Source organism: Ambystoma mexicanum, chromosome 6p (genome assembly GCF_040938575.1).
Source record: "Ambystoma mexicanum isolate Mex_15411 chromosome 6p, UKY_AmexF1_1, whole genome shotgun sequence".
NCBI classification, from domain to species: domain Eukaryota; kingdom Metazoa; phylum Chordata; class Amphibia; order Caudata; family Ambystomatidae; genus Ambystoma; species Ambystoma mexicanum.
The window spans coordinates 479,510,531-479,529,249 of record NC_090935.1 but is presented as its reverse complement, the minus strand read 5'-3'; the positions used below and the strand labels follow the sequence as shown (position 1 = coordinate 479,529,249).

Sequence of the window (18,719 nt, the reverse complement as noted above, 5' to 3'; positions counted from 1 at the left end):
GGAATGGGCACTCAAACTCCAGTGGTCTCAGTCCTCCGGCAGGTTGTCGGACCCTGTTCAGGTGCCGTCCTCGGTCGACAAAGACCTTCTGTGGTGGGCCGTCAAAGACAATCTGATGAAGGGGGCTCCATTTTGGCTACCCTGGCAGGAGGTGACGATCGTGACGGACGCATCCCTCACGGGATGGGGAGCTCATGCCAACGAGTTGACAGTCAGCGGTCGTTGGTCTCCGTCGGAGTCCAGACTCCATATCAATCTGTTGGAGCCGAGGGCCGTCAGGCTAGCCTTGAAGGCTTTTCTGCCGAATGTGCAAGCGAAGAATGTCCTGATCCTGACAGACGACACGGTGGCCATGCACTACCTCAACAAAAGGGGGGGGGGGGGGGGCAGGGTCACTACCTCTTTGCAGGGAGGCGATGCAGCTCTGGTTCTGGGCAATCCAGCAGGAAGTTTCGATCTCGGCAGTTCATCTGGCAGGAGATGAAAATGAGACGGCGGATGCTCTAAGCAGGCAGAGCGCGATCTCTCACGAGTGGGAGTTGGCTCAGGAGATTCTCCTGGAGATCTTCGCCCTTCGGGGGACCCCTTAAGTGGATCTCTTCGCCTCCAGTGTCAACCGGAAGTGTGAGAGGTTCTGCTAGCGGGAATTTCCTCCACAAGGAGCCTTAAGAGACGCGTTCGTGGTGGAGTGGTCATTCCCACTGCTGTACGCGTTTCCTCCAGTCCCCGTCATCCCGCAAGTACTGCGGAGGTTCGGTTCCCGGATGATCCTCATTGCCCCGGCATGGGCCTGGAGGACGTGGTACCCGGACCTTCTCGACTTGTCCATCTGCCCTCCATGTCGTATTCCCTACCGAGACGATCTGCTCTCACGGGAGGGGGGGGTCAGGTTCTCCATCCAGAGGTCAGATCCCTCAACCTTCACGCTTGGTTTCTGAAAGGTTGAGGTATAAGGATTGGGACCTCCCTGAAGACGTGATGGAGGTGTTGCTCTCGACCAGACGGCCCGCAACAAAGTCCCTGTACCATTGCCGTTGGCGTAAGTTCTGCGACTGGTGCAGGGTTAAGAATGTGAATCCTTTTGCATGTGACATTCCCATGGTTCTGTCTTTTTTCCTTTCTTTGGCCCACAGGGGCTTGCAAGTGGGTACCGTTAAAGGTTACCTGGCGGCGCTGTCCATGTTTAAGCGCTCGTCTGAAGAGTGTTCCTGTTTTTAAAATTCCTTTAATTTCTCAGTTTCTGAAAGGGCTCCCTAATGTGTTCCCTCGTCACCTTTCCAGGTGCCCGGTTGGGATTTGAACCTTGTTCTCAAGTTTCTGATGGGTTCTCCGTTTGAGCCTTTGCATTCATGCCCTTTGAGACTGTTAACTCTTAAAACTGTATTTTTGGTTGCGGCCACTTCCACTCGCAGAGTGAGTGAGTTACAGGCACTTTCAGTTAAGCCACCCTTCACTGTGTTTCATAAGCACAGGGTTGTCCTTAGAGTTCGTCCTTCCTTTCTTCCGAAGGTGGTGTCGGAATTTCATTTAGGCCAAAAGGTTGTTCTTCCAGCGTTTTATCCTCCTTCACATCCTTGTAAGAAAGAGGAGAGGCTCCATAGGCTTGATCCTAGGAGAGCGTTAAAGCTTTTATATTTCACGCATGTCCCGGGTCAAAGTGGACGATAAACTCTTCATTGGTTACGCTGGAAAGCGTTTAGGACATGCTGTGATGAAACAGACTTTGTCTCGCTAGATTATTTTTGCTATCTCTGAGTGTTACCGCTTGGCGGGTAAGGACCCACCGGTCAGCTTGCGGGCCCATTCTACCAGGGGTATGGCTGCCTCTACTGCCCTAGAGAGGGGTGTTTCTATTCGTAACATCTATGATGAAGCCACCTGGGCTTTGGTACATACTTTTGTACGTCCCTACTCCCTCGATTCCATCCGTGGGCAGGATCTGACCTTTGGCAAGGCGGTCCTTTACTCCGCAATTTGATTGGGCATTCTAAATTTCTGTTTTCTAAATTCTTTTCCCTCCTCCTTGCATTGGTACTGCTTTGGGAGTCTGTCATAGATATGGAATACGTCGGAGGACCCAATCCCCTCGAAGAACAAGTTACTCTCTTACCTGGTAACGTTCTTTCGATGGGATGGTCCGACGACGTATTCCATATCGCTCCCTCCCTGCCTTCCTTGCTACAGAATTTCTTATGTGATTGCAGCTTACGTTTCCACAAGGCTTTGTGTGTCAGACTGGCAGAAGACTGGTGCCACAATTTCTGGGGAAAAAACTACAACTGAGGCTACGGGCGTCGTGCGTCCTACTTATAACATCCAGTGACGTCGGCCGTCGGAGGAGGTCCTCGAGGGCGGCGTATTGACGTCATCGACGCAGGACGCAGACGCCGAAGATTTTCCGAAGCAGCACAGCTGTGGTGATTACATGTCATAGATATGGAATACGTCGTCGGACCATCCCATCAAAAGAACGTTACCAGGTAAGAGAGTAACTTGTTCTTCTGATGATTGTATCTGCTTGGATTCACATGCGCCCTCCTTACCTCCCCGCTCGGGGTGGAAGGAACATAGACGTCTTACTACTTTCTCTCTCTATGTACTCACTCACTATAGCCTTGGGTTCCCTCATGGCAGAAAAAATACAATCGGAGGGACCTCAGTGCGTGAGGGATTTTGGGTACACTACACGTCACGATAGGGATAGTGTTACAGACATGCCTATGCAAACGTCCCCTTTCGGTCCCCGAAAGACAAGATACAATACTCTGCGGTTACCACTGGATGTCAGACTATATGCACAGCATGTGAATCTAAGCAGATAGAATCATCAGAAATGCTATTACGGTGAGTAATGCATGTCATAGCTACCCGTGGGTGGCTGAGCCGACACAGGCCTGGATGGGCACTAGCACCCCAAGCGCAGCATTGTTCATGTTTTGTAGTTGGGTGAGTGGGGGTGGGTGTTTCGAATGGGTGGGTGGTTGCCCATGTGGTGGGGGCGGGGTTCGATGGGGATAGGAGTGTGAGGGGAAGCACAATTGGGGGGTGTTATACTGTGAACGTTTGTCTGGAGTCCGATTTCTTGCCTGGTGATCCACTGGCCGGTAATAATCAGCAGCGGCTGAACAATTGGTTTGGAGGGGCTGGGTTGCTGGACCAGTGTTGATGTGTGACTATGGCCCTTCGAGGAGGCACCTGCAATATTAGGGGGGGGCGCCCCTTCAAGGTCAGGAAGGTAGCACAGTATCTCCGCAGACAGCCGGTGGAGGTGGCTTTTCTTCAGGAGAGCCCCCTTGCCCCCCTCCAGAACACAAGTGGGATTCAAACTGGTGCTGGCACCGGTACTTTCCATCCTATGCGACAGAGTGGCTATCCTGATTGGTAAGGGGGTTGCGTTTTGCCTGGGTTCAGTGGCATGGAATGACGAGGGGAGGGCCCTGTTGGTGTGTAGTGTCGGGGAGGGGGTGAAGGTGGCACTGGTGAACTCGTATGGGCTGAACGTGGACGATGGTAATGCCTTTGATTGGGTGATCGTTCAGATGGCTGGGTGTCATGATGTGTGATGCTGTAAATGCCTTATGGAGGGACAGGGCCCCCTAGTCTTTGGCCTACCACTTCTCTGTGTGTTTCATGCCACCGAGGTACAGCTGAACCTCTGGCAGTGCAGCTCTTCATTTTTTCCTTTTGGTGAACAACACCCATGGGATACCCTTATTGCACCCATGGGTGAGGGTACACCATGTTACCCATTATGTATGTTTTTGGGCACCTGTGTGATGCCCACAGAGCAGTGTATGGGCTGGTGGCAGCTACATGGTGACTTGGCAGTGGCTCTGAGTGTCCTCCATTTTGTGATACCGAGGCCCTGCCATAGGAATCAATGAATTCCTTATAGAAGGCAAGATGTCCCCTGTGGCCTCTTGGTTTCTATTGCCTTTTACCTTGTTTTCCAAAGTCCTGGGAAGCCATGTCTTTTGTTCCCTTCCTCCTGAGTGGCTGTTGGGTGGAAACCTTATATATGTCTCTGTTCCCTTTCCTCCTGACTGGCTGTTGGGTGGAAATATAAGTGGCTCTATGACTGCCTCCTGTCAGACTGACTTGAGCCTTCCCAGGGGCTGTGTGTTGTGGGTACACCCTAGTGGTGCAAGTTGTATGAATTGAGTCTGAAGTGAACTTGCATTCTGTGTTATGGGTGTCTGGTTTCTGTATGTGACGTAATAAATGAGACAGCCCTAACTGAAACTGACATGAATGCAGTGTATTGTGGTGAAAGGCTGGGTACTTATCCCAATCCACATTCTTTGTTTTGGGTATCTGGGTGGAGTGAATGGCCCGAATGTCTGTGAACCCGATTTGCTGCCTGCCTGCATGAATGCCCTTCTGCATGATTGGCTGACTGAGCCTGGCTCAGCCAGAGTCAGTGGTGAACAGATTTGTATATCTGGGGACCTCACACTTAACAATTTGTTCAGAAGCTGAAGCAAGAAGAAGCTGTTCTATGAAGCCCACCCGGAGGAGAAGTCTGCTGCTGCATTTCTTTGTGTAATCAAAAAGCTGCCGTGATCTTCCAAGGACTGATCTAAAGAGGACCTGCAAAGGAGACCTCTACCCAAGCTATGAGGGACCATCGTGCAAACTTCTGCTCTTCAACCAAAGTACCCTGGAAGCCAGTCCTGTGTGCCTGCTGTCCAGAGAAGGGGTCTTTGTGAGTCCTGAAGAGGAGTGCCTAGACATCTCGAGTTGAAGAAGTCCATCGGTGTCGCTCAGAGTATGGAGGTGTGTTTTGGGACTGCTGGAAGCCGTTGCTGTCTACTGCCCAGAAGAGGGGGTACCCTGGCATAATTCTGCTTGACATCTGGAGCTGTGAAAGTCCCACACTGCATAACAACATTTCAAGGGACATCCATGCCATCATCACAGACCACTTTTTCCCGCCGGAGAGGGTCTAGAGTCGCTGAGTACAGAGGAAGGTTCGTCGGTGGGTTTCCTGCCACCAGAAGCTAGCGAAGACGTCCCAAGGGTCCAGACTTGGTGAAGGTCCTAGGTCCACTCTGTGGTCCAGTCCAGGTTGCCAGAAACCGTCCAGAGGTCCGCGTTCCGGCTGAAGCACTGTAAGTCGGAAACACTTGATATTCCACCAGAAGTCATCGAAGGATCCCAGGGGTCTTATGCCCATCTGGAGAGAAAAATCTATGGAACACTCACGTCCCCTGCACACCTTTTAGATATTGTATACCAAACAATGCTTATGTTATTAGAAGGGCCTAACCCCTGTTCACACATGCTTCCTGAGCCATTTCCCAACTTGGCTCCAGGTAAGCGTTACGTTTTCTCTAGTGCCCTTGGCACTTTTAAAATTATATAGCGCTTCATGTCTGATTCCATATGACCCTCGAGGTCTGCGCTGCTCCCTGCCCAGCCTCCCCTCCAATCCCGCCACCCAAGCCCTCCCCCTGCCCCGAATGGTCCACCACTCCTTATCCTGGATCTGACCTGGGCAGCCCTCTGCCCGTCAGCCCCAGCCGCTAAGGGCCCCAAGGCAAAGGGCGGCTCCTACATTGGCTGCAGGTGTCTGCAGGTGTCCGCAGGGGAAGCCAATGAAGCCAGCAGACAAGTGACACCAACAAAACTGCAAGTGTGGCATGGGTGGGGTGTAGAGCAATTACTCTACTCCAGAAAGCCCCCGCCACTCTACCTTGCCTTTCCATAACATAGCCTGCCATAGACTTACACCATGCACACCTAGAGAGATTTGTGACCACCAGCCTAAATCTATTCATGGCTGGACTGTAAATGTTGCCTTGCATTATATATTAATATACTTGCTAATGTTAACAAGTGCCACACCTAGAGAGAACTGTGAAGATTAGCATGCGTCACATTTAGATAGGTGTAACAATGTTTGCTTCTACCTCACTTAGATGTAACTCTGAACTTTAGCCTGCGTCACATTTAGATAGGATTGTGAAAGTTAGCATGTGCCACACTTACATGGAATTCTTAACTTTAGCCTGCGTCGCATCTAGATAGGATTGTGAATGTTGGCACGTGCCACACTTGGATGAAACTGAGAATGTTCGCAGTTGCCACACTTGGATGGAAACGTGATCACTGCCCTGCCTCGCATCAAGATAGGATATTGAAGATTAGTAAGTGCCACACTCAGAGGTTTAATTAGGTATATGTACCCTCAAATTGACCAAATTGATCCATTACAGAAGTATGCTCCGACTCGCTACTGCCCTGGACTAAGAATCCAGATAAGGATATTGTTATAACTAGTATCGTATGGTAATACAGCGCATTCAGATTGCTATAAATCCTCATTCTTAGTGAAGAAATAAGCCTTGTTTGGACAAAGCCGTATTATATCTGAGGAAATTACTGCCAGCTGGCTGCCCTTCACTGCTGATGTTTGAACTTGTATCAGGACTCCAATCACATTAGGCTATTTAAATTGGAACTCTCAGATATGTGATGACTACCATTCAATATAGGACCTGGACAAACACTTATCTATGCCTTGAGGACGACCGATTGGTCAAAACATGTGCCGGCTGTTGATCTATTGGACTTTAATAAATTACATATCCTCGGAAACAGTTGTAGAAAAATCCCTGGATCTGTTACATTGGAACTTTGTGGATGTACAAGTTTGGATCTGACTGATCTTTTGGATCCTTGCGCAGTATAACAACAACATATTGCGGTCTATACTACAGACTCTTCCATAGAGAGCTGGGGAGCCACCCACATCAATGGGCTAGAATTGAAGGCCATATGGTTGGCTCTCAAGGCCTTTCTCCCTCTTATCGAGGGCAAGGCAGTTCTTACCCAGACAGACCACTCCACCAGCATGTACTATGTCAACAAGCAGAGGGGCTCCAGACCCTCTCCGCTGTGCAACCTAGCAGTCGGCATGTGGGAATGGGTTCTGGAGAACATTTACCTCATGGCTGTCCACCTCCCGGGGGAATCCAACCTGGAAGCGGACAGGCTCAGCAGACTGGGGGCGGACAATTATGAGTGCCAATTGACCGACCTCATACAGGTGGGGGCATTCTCAGGTGGATCTTTTTTGCCTCCCGGTACAACAGGGAAATGGCAACAGTTCGCCTCCTGGCAGGGGCAGGGGCAGGGCTCAGGCTCCTTGGGTGACGAGTTTTAGACCAGTGGAATGGCATATGCCTTACCACCCACACCCCTAGTCCACAGGGTGACTTGCAAGATAAAGGAATCCCGGCACCTCAGCATCATTTTGATCGCTCCCTGGTGTCAGCCCAGACCGTGGTTCTCAGAGTTTCTCAGCCTATTGGACAGACCACCCATTCACCTACCGCTGGGCCCAGCTCCTCTCCTGCCAATATAAGAGTAAATGGTCTAGATTCTGTCATTGGTCCGACTCTAGGGAGATCGACCCGCTTAAGTGCACCTTGGACGACGTGCTCTCCTTTTCAGCACACCTCGCCCACTCCGGTGTGCAGGTGGATACATGCCACACCTATCTGGCAGCCATAGGGGCTTACAGAAAAGGGCCTCTTCTCCCCCTCCAACCCGGCGGTCAAGCGACATCTGGTGGGCCTCCACAAGCTTTACCCACCTATAAAGAAGCCACACCTGGTGTGAGACCTTAATGTGGTGCTGAGCCCCTTGGTGCACAAACCTTTTGTGCCTTTGGCGTCCGCGGGCATCGGGCTGGTCACCATAGGGACAGCTCTGCTTGTGGACCTCACCTCAGCTCGCAGAGTCCGCGAGATCCAGGCTCTGGTGGCATCAGAACCCTACACCACTTTTCACAGGGACAAGGTCGTCCTGCGGACGCACCCTGCTTTCCTACCCAAGGAGACCACCTTCTTCCATCTCAACGAGGGAATAGTCTTACCCAGTTTCTTCGCCGACCCCAAGGATGAGCCTCAGAGGGTCTTGGTCTTGCACCGCCTGGACTTCAGACTCGTGCTGAAATACTACCTGGACAGAAGCAACGACTTCTGCAGGTTAGACGCCCTGTCTGTCACCTGCGGTGGGGCAAGGCCCGGTTATCAGGCCTCCCAACGCATCTATAGCAAGGTGAATGGTTGCGGCCATCAAAGAGGCCTATGAGGTGCAGCCCAAACCAGTGCTGGCTAACTTACGTGCCCATGCGGTCAGATCAAAGGCTACGGACATCGCGTTCCAACGGCATGTACTGTGGCAGGTCATCAGCAGGGCGGCTACCTGGGCCACCCCTTTGGCTTTCTGTCAACACTACTGTTGGGACGCCGCCTCTAGGTCAGACGCTGCATTCGGGCAGGTGGTTTTAAGAAACCTGTTTTCATTCCACTACCAGAATTTGACAGTTTGAGATGCTGAGGGGTAGGAAGCCCAACACCAGAGTATGTCCTCCCTGGATTGGTAGGGCAGTTGTGAGCAAAATCAATTTTCAAACGGTTAGAGATAACATCAGAAGGAAACAAATTAAAAAAGAAGGAATATTTTGATATCGGGAAAGCCACAAAAGGAAGGATGTTTGAAGTAGGAGATATAGTACATATCAAACTTACTCAAGGGAGGCAGGAAGGAGTTTTGAATAGGTCCGAACTAGTTAAAGTATTCAAAAGATTACATGACACTGTAAAAACCTCAGATGGTAAGATCTGCCACAGTTTGACCAGGTGTTATACCAAAGAGAAGTCGAGGTCGAATAGTGGGACAAGCAATTAAGGTAACTGTGGTTGTCCATAGAGAGTGTGTCTCAGTCTTTCATACCTGAGAGAGTATGTAGACTGTTTAACAGATTGTTTCAAATGTGATGTATTTACAATGGTCTTAGCATTTTAAAAACAGTTCAAATAATATTCTCAAATGTATGTTGCAAGTTAACGAAAAATCCTAAATTTTTGTTTTTAATTTTGTTCCTTTTGTGTTCGGGTTTTACTATTTTATCATTTTTGGGGGGACAAAATGTGTAAAGAAGGGAGATGAGTGGTATTCTTCATACTGAAGAATGAGAAGGTGCAACTCTGAATGTAGAATTACATGGATGTGCATCTTCCATTGGAATGCGCATCTTTAGAAAGGGAGAGTAAGAGAAAGAAAGCTGACTGTGGAGAAGCCAGTGGGGGTACATTCACTCTCAATAAGAGAAGAAGAAATTCACTGACCTTGTGTGCTGCATCTTTTCATATAACATTAACCCTGAAACCTCAGCATTTCTCCCATTCTGAGACCGTCCAGTCTCGTTTTTGCTTTGGGATTTACAGTTTATTTCCCATTTGGAATTAAGCAACACTTTAAGTCACAGAATCCAAAGGAATAAAGGCAGGACTGGGTGGCCTTCTCATTCATGGCCACTGGAAAGTTGAGTGTTGTATATGAATGAACTCCTAGCGCCCATCAGTATTTCTCTTTCTCCAGCATTGGATCTTTCATGGATTCACATGCTTAGAATATTCCCCGTCGTCAGGCTGGGAATCCCCGGTACATTATATATAGACCCTTTCCCGTAGGAAAACTTTTTCGACGCTTATGCGCTTATGCGTCCTATCCACCTTGTTTTGTATCATGCGTGCCCGCACCGTCAGGACGTCATGATATAAATACAGGACCCGCCCCCGCGCTCCCTCAGATTTCAACCGTCTTTCAAAGTAGTGGGATCCTCGTGATTACTGCTAGTGGAAACTAGGTTGTTTTTTCTGTTTCGCTTCGGCGACGTTCAAATTCTGAAGAATATGTCTGGAAAAGCTTTATTTCGCCCTTGTGCGACATGTGGCCTCAAAAAAGTTTATGAAGGAGATGCCCACATGGATTGTATCTACTGTCTCCACCCACACCACACGGCGGATACATGTGAGATATGCCAGGGTTTCTCCCAAAAAACCCTTAAGGACCGTAAAAGAAGGCTGGTCGACTGGCTTAATGACGGAGCGGGTGCCTACCCGGCTTCGGAAGTTGGCTCCAAGGCCTCCAGGAGCAAGTCGGAACCTCCATCGAAAAAGGTACGGCCAGCAGAAAACCGCGCTGAGGACAAGCATAAGGGGAAGCATGCTGGGTCCTCCTCATCACATAAAAAGCCCTCCTCCTCCTCCTCATCTAAGACGGAGAGGCAAGCGCTGTCAAAATCCTCCTCAGGGGACCGTCCCAGGTCTTCCGTGAGTCGAGATGTTTCAGCCGGGAAGTCGGCATCGAAATCGGCGACGAAGTCTAAGGGCTCGACGACGACAACTTGCTCGTCGACCTCGGTGTCATTGACGATGCCTATTACCGTTCAGGCAGCAGCGGTTGGGATTTCTTCGTCGACGGAGACTCAGTCTATGGCTTGGCTGCCAGAGGTCTATGACCCGATCCCCCCTGAAGTCTTACTGCAGCCAGACACGGCCTGCTCGGTGGAAGGAGAAGGTGGCACGGTTCTGCAGCCATCGGATTTAGGCTTACGGCCTTCCACGTCGGCGACGACGAGTGCGAGTGGGGGTATGGTACCTATATCATCAACGTTATTGAACCCCCAGGCAGTTTTGTCTCTGGATGTGCTTAATACTCTTCAGAAGCTCCTGCAGCGGCTGGATAGGCAGATCCCTCAACCTGGGACTTCGTCGTCACCTTTTTCTGTACCTCCCGTCGACGAGCAAACTTGTGCGGCTCGCTCGACGACTAAAAACCCATCGACTCCTCAGGCAGTAAAAGATCGTCCTCGAGTGCAGGAGGAGGGTGAGTTGTCGGAGTCCGATTCTATACTGGGTGACGCAGGGTCAGACATCTCCCTGTCACCTTCGAGGGACCCAACATGGAATTCGGATGTAGAGGTAGAGTCTACGAGGAGCCAGTCACAGCCATCTCCTCCGGATGATGTGGGAGCCTTCCATGCAATGATGGGAAAAGCTTGTTCCGAGTTCGGCTTGATTCCTGAGGAGCAGAAGAAAGACTGTTTCCTTTTTGACCATATGGGTCAAAGGAGGAAATCGGTATTTGCCAACCCAATTCTGGACCACGTGTGGCAGGAAGGTCTCAAGACGATGCGCCATCCGTTCTCGGAGCCAGCTATAAAGGGGCGGATTGAGAAAAAGTTTAAAGCTCCGGAGTCCACTCCAAAATGTCTAACATCACAACCTCTGTCTGACTCGGTGGTGTCGGCGGCAGCGGCTAGGAAGGCCAGGGTACAGCAAAAATGTTCAACTCCACCAGAAAGCGAGGCTAGGAGGCAAGACGCCTTTGGAAAAAAGGTGCTCTCGGTCGGTGCGACGACGGTAAGAGCAGCCAATTCCTTAGCGATCGTGTCACGATACGATAGAGAAATGTGGCACAAACTAGCCCCTATCCTAGAACACCTGCCAGACGAACACCGGAAAGCAGCCATGTTACTGTTGCGGGAGGGCGAAGAGGCCTCGAACCAGGCAATTAATATTGCAGTTGACCTAGCAGAGTCTGGATTCAAACAAATCAACCATGGCGTAGTACTTCGTCGACAAGCGTGGCTCAAATGTACTACTTTCCGTCCTGAAGTCCAGTACAAAGTCCTTGACATGCCATGTGAAGGGGAACACCTGTTTGGCGAAAAGGTTGACGAAGCGTTGAAGGGGATGAAGGAAGACACGGATACTGCTAGGTCCCTCGGCGCCCTCCAAACGGGTAGAAACTTTCGCTCTTTTCGCCCCTTTAGGGGTGCTTCTGGAAACTCCCGCTTTGGAGCCTCGAGGGACCGTGGATTTAACAGGCCCTCGTACTCTTCACAAGGGTTCAGACGAGCGTTCCAATCGGCACGTAGAAGCAGAGACTATCAAGCTTCCAGGCGGCGAGGCTCGGGTCCCTCGTCGACGAAGAACAAGCAAACCAGCAACCAATGACGGCCTTCGGAACGTCCTGGGGGGACGACTCTCTCATCACTTCGACCAATGGAAATGCATCACCAGAGATCGATGGGTTCTAGACACGATTCGCATGGGTCATGCGCTACGATTCAGAGACAAGCCTCCACGTCTTCCTCCTGTATTTTCGACCCAGCCCCACCTCCGAATCCTACGACAAGAGGCGGCGCTTATGTTGCGAAAAGGAGCGGTAGAGAGAGTTCCTGTAGCACAGGAAGGACACAGAGTTTATTCCAGGTTCTTCGTTGTCAAGAAGCCAAATGGAAAATGGAGGCCCATTCTCGACCTGAGGGTACTCAACAAATGGCTAAAGAGCCTAAAGTTCAAAATGCTAAAGCTCCAGGAGGTTATCAGGTCGGTGCAACCCATGGATTATCTGTCGTCACTAGACCTTCAAGACGCCTATTTTCACATCCCAATACGCCCACGACACAGGAGATATTTAAGGTTCGTCGTCGGGCGAAAGCATTTTCAGTTCAAGGTCCTCCCGTTCGGTCTCAAGTCCTCCCCCAGGACGTTCACCAAGTGCTTGGCCCCCATAGCGGCCCATTTAAGGAAGGAAGGTCACCATGTCTATCCCTATCTAGACGACTGGCTGGTCAGAGGCTCGTCCATGGAACAAACACGAAAAAGTCTGGGGGCCACGATGTCCCTCTTACAGGAACTGGGCTTCGCGATAAACTTCAGCAAGTCCTCCGTAGAGCCTTCGAGGACCTTGGTCTTTCTAGGAGCGGAGTTTCATACGCACACAAGTCTGGTAAGACCATCCAGCGAAAGAATACAGAAGCTACAAAGCAAGGCGTCGGAATGGAGATGTGGTACCAGGGTGTCGGTGCGCAAATACATGTCCCTGTTAGGGACCATGTCATCCTGCATTCCGTTGATAAACAACTGCCGTCTGTTTATGAGGCCTTGCCAGGAATTTCTAGCGGACCGTTGGGCGCAGAGCCAAGGTCGCTGGTCCGACAGACTGATCATCGACGAACAACTGGTACAAGCACTCTGTTGGTGGAGAGTTTCTACTCATCTAACGAAAGGAATGCCTCTGGTGGAACCAGAGTTCCAGAAGACGGTGGTGACGGATGCATCGCTGAGCGGATGGGGAGCTCATCTGGATACGTTACAGGTACAAGGCCAGTGGTCGTTGCAGGAGTCCTCCCTGCATATCAACCTGCTAGAACTGAGAGCAGTGAGATGGGCTCTGAAATCTTTTCTTCCTCAACTGAGGGACTCGGTGGTGCGTGTCATGACGGACAACACCACTACGATGTTCTACTTGAGGAAACAAGGAGGGACACGTTCCAGGTCCCTATCGACGGAGGCACAGAAAATCTGGCATTGGGCCCTACAACACAACATGCAAATCTTGGCGTTCCACCTACCAGGCGTGAGAAATGTGGAAGCCGATGCCCTCAGCAGAGAAATGAACGAAGTTCACGAATGGGTGCTGAACGACCAACAACTACAGCAAGTATTCAAGAAATGGGGACATCCTTCCATAGATTTGTTCGCGACGAAGAACAACAGGAAATGCCATCAGTACGCAAGCAGATGGCCTCAGCAGGGCTCACTGGGGGATGCGTTCTCCTTCCCATGGTCGAACAAATTCCTGTACGCATTCCCGCCATTTCCCCTTGTCCGGAGGACGTTGCAATGGATCCTCAGGTACCCATGTCGAGTAATTCTGGTGGCCCCGTACTGGGCCAGACAGGTGTGGTTTTCAGACCTGCTACACTTAGCTGTGGCGGAACCGATGAGATTCCAGAAGACCCCCGACCTTCTGTCTCGACAGGAGGGTGTTGTTTGGCATCACGACCCGGACAGCCTCAAGTTGACGGCCTGGCTCCTGACTTCGCCGAATTCGGTCAGCTAACGATTCCGGAGGACTGTCGGCGTATCCTGCAAGCGGCAAGAGCGCCTTCCACAAACGCCTCATACACGTACAAATGGAGAAGTTTCTGTCAGTGGTGTGAGGATCAACCAGGGTTGGCCCCGCAATCGATTAAGCCGGAACAGCTCCTGCCATACTTGCTGTTCTTAGCTCAAAAGGGCCTATCAGTATCGTCAATAAAAGTACACCTGGCCGCCATTTCCAGGTTTACTCGTCGACGGCATTCAACACCATTGTTCAGCGACCGCCTGATTAAGCACTTCCTTAAAGGCCTTTTTCGGAGTTTCCCTCCAGAGAAGAAATTTCCACCGGAGTGGAGCCTCAATCTGGTCTTAACGTCTCTTATGAAGCCTCCTTTTGAGCCAATGTCATCATCGTCTCTAAAGTTTTTGTCGTGGAAATTGGCCTTCCTGGTGGCCATCACTTCAGCCCAACGTATTTCAGAAGTTCAGGCTCTAATGGTAGACCCACCATACTTACGATTTTTCAAGAACAAGGTAGCCCTTGCCACTAACCCACAGTTCATACCGAAAGCTCCTTCGGTGTTCCATAAACACTCCTCTATCGTGTTGCCTACGTTCTTTCCGGAGCCATGCTCGGTAGCGGAGCGCACCTTACACACATTGGATGTAAAAAGGGCTCTCAAGTTTTATCTTCATCGTACGCAACCTTTCAGAGAAACAAGACAACTGTTCGTGGCCTATGGTTTGGGTGCTAGAGGAAAAGCCATTTCTAAGCAAGGACTGTCAAGATGGGTATCTACCATTTCGTACTGCCATTCCAGGGCAGGGAAGCCTCTTCTACGACGGCCTAGAGCTCATTCAACTAGAGCAGCGGCATCGTCGACGGCACTGTGGGCCGGAGTCCCTCTGGGGGACATCTGCATGGCGGCTACCTGGGCGGCTACACACACCTTTACCCGCCATTACTGTCTGTCGCAGCAACATGCCGAAGATACCAGGATGGGACAGGCGGTGCTCCGACACCTATTCCAATAAGGTAAGCCCCGACTGAGGGGTTGCATCCTGTGGAATTTATGACTGTATGTGGTTCGTTTTCCTATGTTAACGATTACTAATGTATACATGATCATAGGGAACGGGCTTTGCGAAGAAAGTATATGGGTTTGCATGCACGCCTCCTCTCTTGGGGGTGTACTGCTATGTAATCTATTCTAAGCATGTGAATCCATGAAAGATCCAATGCTGGAGAAGGGATTAGTTTCTTACCTGTAACTCCATTTCTCCAGCATTGGTATCTTTCATGGATTCACATGCGCCCACCTGCCTCCCCCTGAACATGCAAACCGGTTCCCCCACTACTTTGGGGGCCGAAATCTGAGGGAGCGCGGGGGCGGGTCCTGTATTTATATCATGACGTCCTGACGCTGCGGGCACGCATGATACAAAACAAGGTGGATAGGACGCATAAGCGTCGAAAAAGTTTTCCTACGGGAAAGGGTCTATATATAATGTACCGGGGATTCCCAGCCTGACGACGGGGAATATTCTAAGCATGTGAATCCATGAAAGATACCAATGCTAGAGAAATGGAGTTACAGGTAAGAAACTAATCCCTTCTAGATCGGAGGCATTTTTAGATCAGATGAGGCATGATAGATCACCTAGTCCTACAGCACGCAATTAACGTTTTTATAAGATGCAATTTCCAACCCGAACACAAGATGTCAGAATGTGCAACTCTGTAACTGGTCTTAAGCTGCAAGTCTTTTGTGACACGAAAGTAATGTTTTCTATCGTTCTCCCTCGTACTCTACCTCTCACCTTTTGAATTCAAACTGGGAAGGTACTTGCTGATAACAGTGAAGCCCTGCTGCCAGGCGATGCTTCCTATGATTTCTCATAATGTATATATTTTTGCATCTCCAAAGGTGGAAGAATCTTCGCTTTGAAGGATATCACTCTGAAATGGCCTACTGCAGAAAACATTTCCTTAACAGGAAGGCACTTTTAACCATCGAGGTAAAGTATGCTTTAGGGCATTTTACATGACATGCTAGTTGTTAGACCTGGTTTCAACCTACTGTTTCTTTTATCTTATATCTTTTTTATAAATTGCACATTTTTGACAACAAGCTGCATTTCTTGAGCTGTGCAAAGTTGTGCATTCTTGGAAATTAAGTTGGCACAGCCTGAGTGAGTTAAGTCCCCTGTCAAGACTGTTCAACATGTACAGAAATTCAGACTAAATGAAATATGGTTACACATCTCATTGTTTCTTTCGAGTCCGTTCCTTCATTAAATCACTTTACAAGCGCCAGCAACTTACAATGACATTGTTGTTCCTTTAAGAGATGCTGAAGACCTTTGGGGGCAGCGTTTCTACAATGGCTCAGTGAATAACGAATAACTGACGTTCTTATTGTATGTGGGAACAATTAGAGCACGGGCAATTCTCAGTCGCACTGCGCCCAAGAGTGCAATATAGGCATGTGTTGCAAGTAATTGAAGAGAGATGTGGTTATAAGTCCGATGGATTTATTTGCAAAGTAGCCTGACACGTGTTTAGAGTCTAAACCGACTCTTCATCTGAGGCTGTAAATGTGAGATGGGACCTAAGATAAATTGAATGAAGGGCTGCTTCCTTTCACATCACTTTGTCTTTTCCTGCTGTGCTGAAATTACCGCAATTGCGAAGCCGTGAGAAAGTTTTCTGGCACTGTCCTTCATTCAATTGAAATAGTCTGCCCCTTTCAATTAATTCCATCTCCTCCCTATTTCTGTTTCAAACTCACCTCAAAGACTACCTCCTATCTTCCGTACTTGACTTTTCATGCTGATTTTGCATTTTCTGTTAATGTACCACTTATTGTTTTTGTCCAGCGCTTTGGTGTTAGGTGGTTTATAAGTCAAATCACATAAAGGACTCTGTAGTCCAACGACGGCTGGCTGCTAAACAGCACAGGTAGAGTATTCAAAGAATGCAGGAGGTCATGTCTTGCCCTACTTACCCCATCCCACTTCCCATACGGTCTGTATTTTTATTTGGTAGGCATATGAAATTAAGTAGCACATTTTCTAGGACAATATTGCTATCCCTGCGGGCAACACAAGTGGTGTAATCATCTGCACACTCTATCAAAGATGAAGCAAAAGGAGCATGCCCTTTTTAGAAGGTATAAAAAAGAGCTCTGCAGAACAAGTTTTGAAGTAAATGTTGGTCCACAGGATGCTGATTGATCATACATGCCTATTGCCAACATGATCACATACCAGCAGAAGAGCACAGATCTTTTTAAAAGGTTTTGCAGGCTCCTGAATAAACTCCAAACAGATTTGTATAAAGCCCTAGAGAGATCATAGCCCCAGAACAATATTTCGGATGTTTTAGCAAGAAGTTCAAGGAGAAGCAAGTGCTAGAGGATGAAAGAAATATAGGCTCAGGATCCCAAGGAGTTACAGATGCCCTTTACACGTTCTAAACCCTGCACTCCCTCTAGTGAACCCATCAGAATATATATTGGCATGGCTTTTGTGCTGTGGTCCCGAATGCTAAATAAGCAACTGAGCCGGAGTGAAAAACTGAAGAACAAGTACCATGGGAACAGCTCCATAGCACAAAGGCCAAGAAGATGAAAGGTATCCCCTCTCTCCCCTGACAGGTATCAAGAATTGGAAAAGTTGACTTCTGTTACTGGAAAACAACTCTGCGTTCTTCATATTTTCGCACCAAAGGGAAACCTATAGGAAAAAGGCACAGAAGTGAACTTGGGCAATTTGAACTCTACGGCGAACCATATCATTGGTATAAGACTTACCCATTTGAGTCAATGTTGTCTGGAACTCTACAGTATCAGTGAAGTAACTTGATCCTTGAACTCTACGCACCCCTGCATACTGTTGCAGGATGGAGAGCCTGCCATTCATAAAACTAAGGTGAGGCATAGCAGAGGGGTGTATTAGAAGGCCACGGGAGGTGGGAATAGGCCTTCCACCTTACAGTTGGGTAACATTTCATTCAACCTTTTAGGCGCACCTTTGTGACGGAAGCGGGATTCAGAGGGGGCACGTGAAACCACTTAACTTCGGTGCCCCTGTGGAGACCAGGTGAGCGTAACAATAAAATACTGCCAGAAGGCCAACTGCCCCGGCCCTTTGTTCGCTTGGAGGGACTTAATGGTTGCTTCCACCTCCTCTTCCCGTAAACCCCCTTCCAGCCTCAGTATTGGTATCTCATGGAAGTACTCCTCCACTGCTGCATGATCAGTGCACTCAGAGGTTTATAGGTCTTTGAAGAAATTAGCAAAGGTCTCCACAATAGCCTCGGAGTCAATCACTGTCATGCCTGCCAGTGTTTCGAGCATGCTGGAATCAAGTGCCGTCCTCCTGTCCTACCTGTTTTCAAATCTTCAGACGTTTCCAGAGGAAGACATTCATCGTTTGCATACAGAACAGCTGCTAAGCCGTTCTATACACGCTGGAGATTGCTGGGACGGTCAACTTTGGCGGTGCAACAGCACGTCGCAAGGGGAACATGACTGACACGTTTCGCCGCGATCACATGGCTGCGGCGTGTCACGTGTCCTCTATTTAGTCAATTGCTATGCGAGAAGCCGGCGCTTCTAATTGTTCTACTTTATATGAAGCTTTGTGCTGTTCCGCGTTCCCCTCCGATACTTGATATCCATTAGGGAAGACTCTACCCGTTTACTGGATTTCGGCCTCCTCGCCAGCGATACTGTTGCAGCCACAATCCTTTTCAGACTGGTAACAGATTGTTTTTCTTTCTTGCATTGATAGGTTTACTACCTATCCATTACGTTCGGCTCCAGGGATTTTCTTATGTTTTATTCAGCACAGCACTTGAAACTTCTTTAGTCCACCTCCAGCTCACTCATTCCTCCTTAGAGCTACATTACCTCCAGCATTTCCTTCTAAAAGTACACCGAAGGGTGTAGTGGTGACATTCTACTTACTCCTCTACACGGATTGGTCCGATTTCCTTGTGGCCTTGCCTCAATTCGAATTAGT

General features: G+C 49.3%; 1 protein-coding gene across 1 annotated transcript in view; it reads left to right on the top strand.

Moving 5' to 3' along the window:
- Nucleotides 1-18,719, top strand: part of DHX29 (DExH-box helicase 29) — a 1,426,484-nt gene that overhangs the window by 1,222,039 nt on the left and 185,726 nt on the right. The window contains exon 23 of the mRNA XM_069627279.1: nucleotides 15,620-15,710. Within this exon, the coding sequence (XP_069483380.1) occupies nucleotides 15,620-15,710 (91 nt within the window). The remainder of the gene's footprint in view (nucleotides 1-15,619; nucleotides 15,711-18,719) is intronic.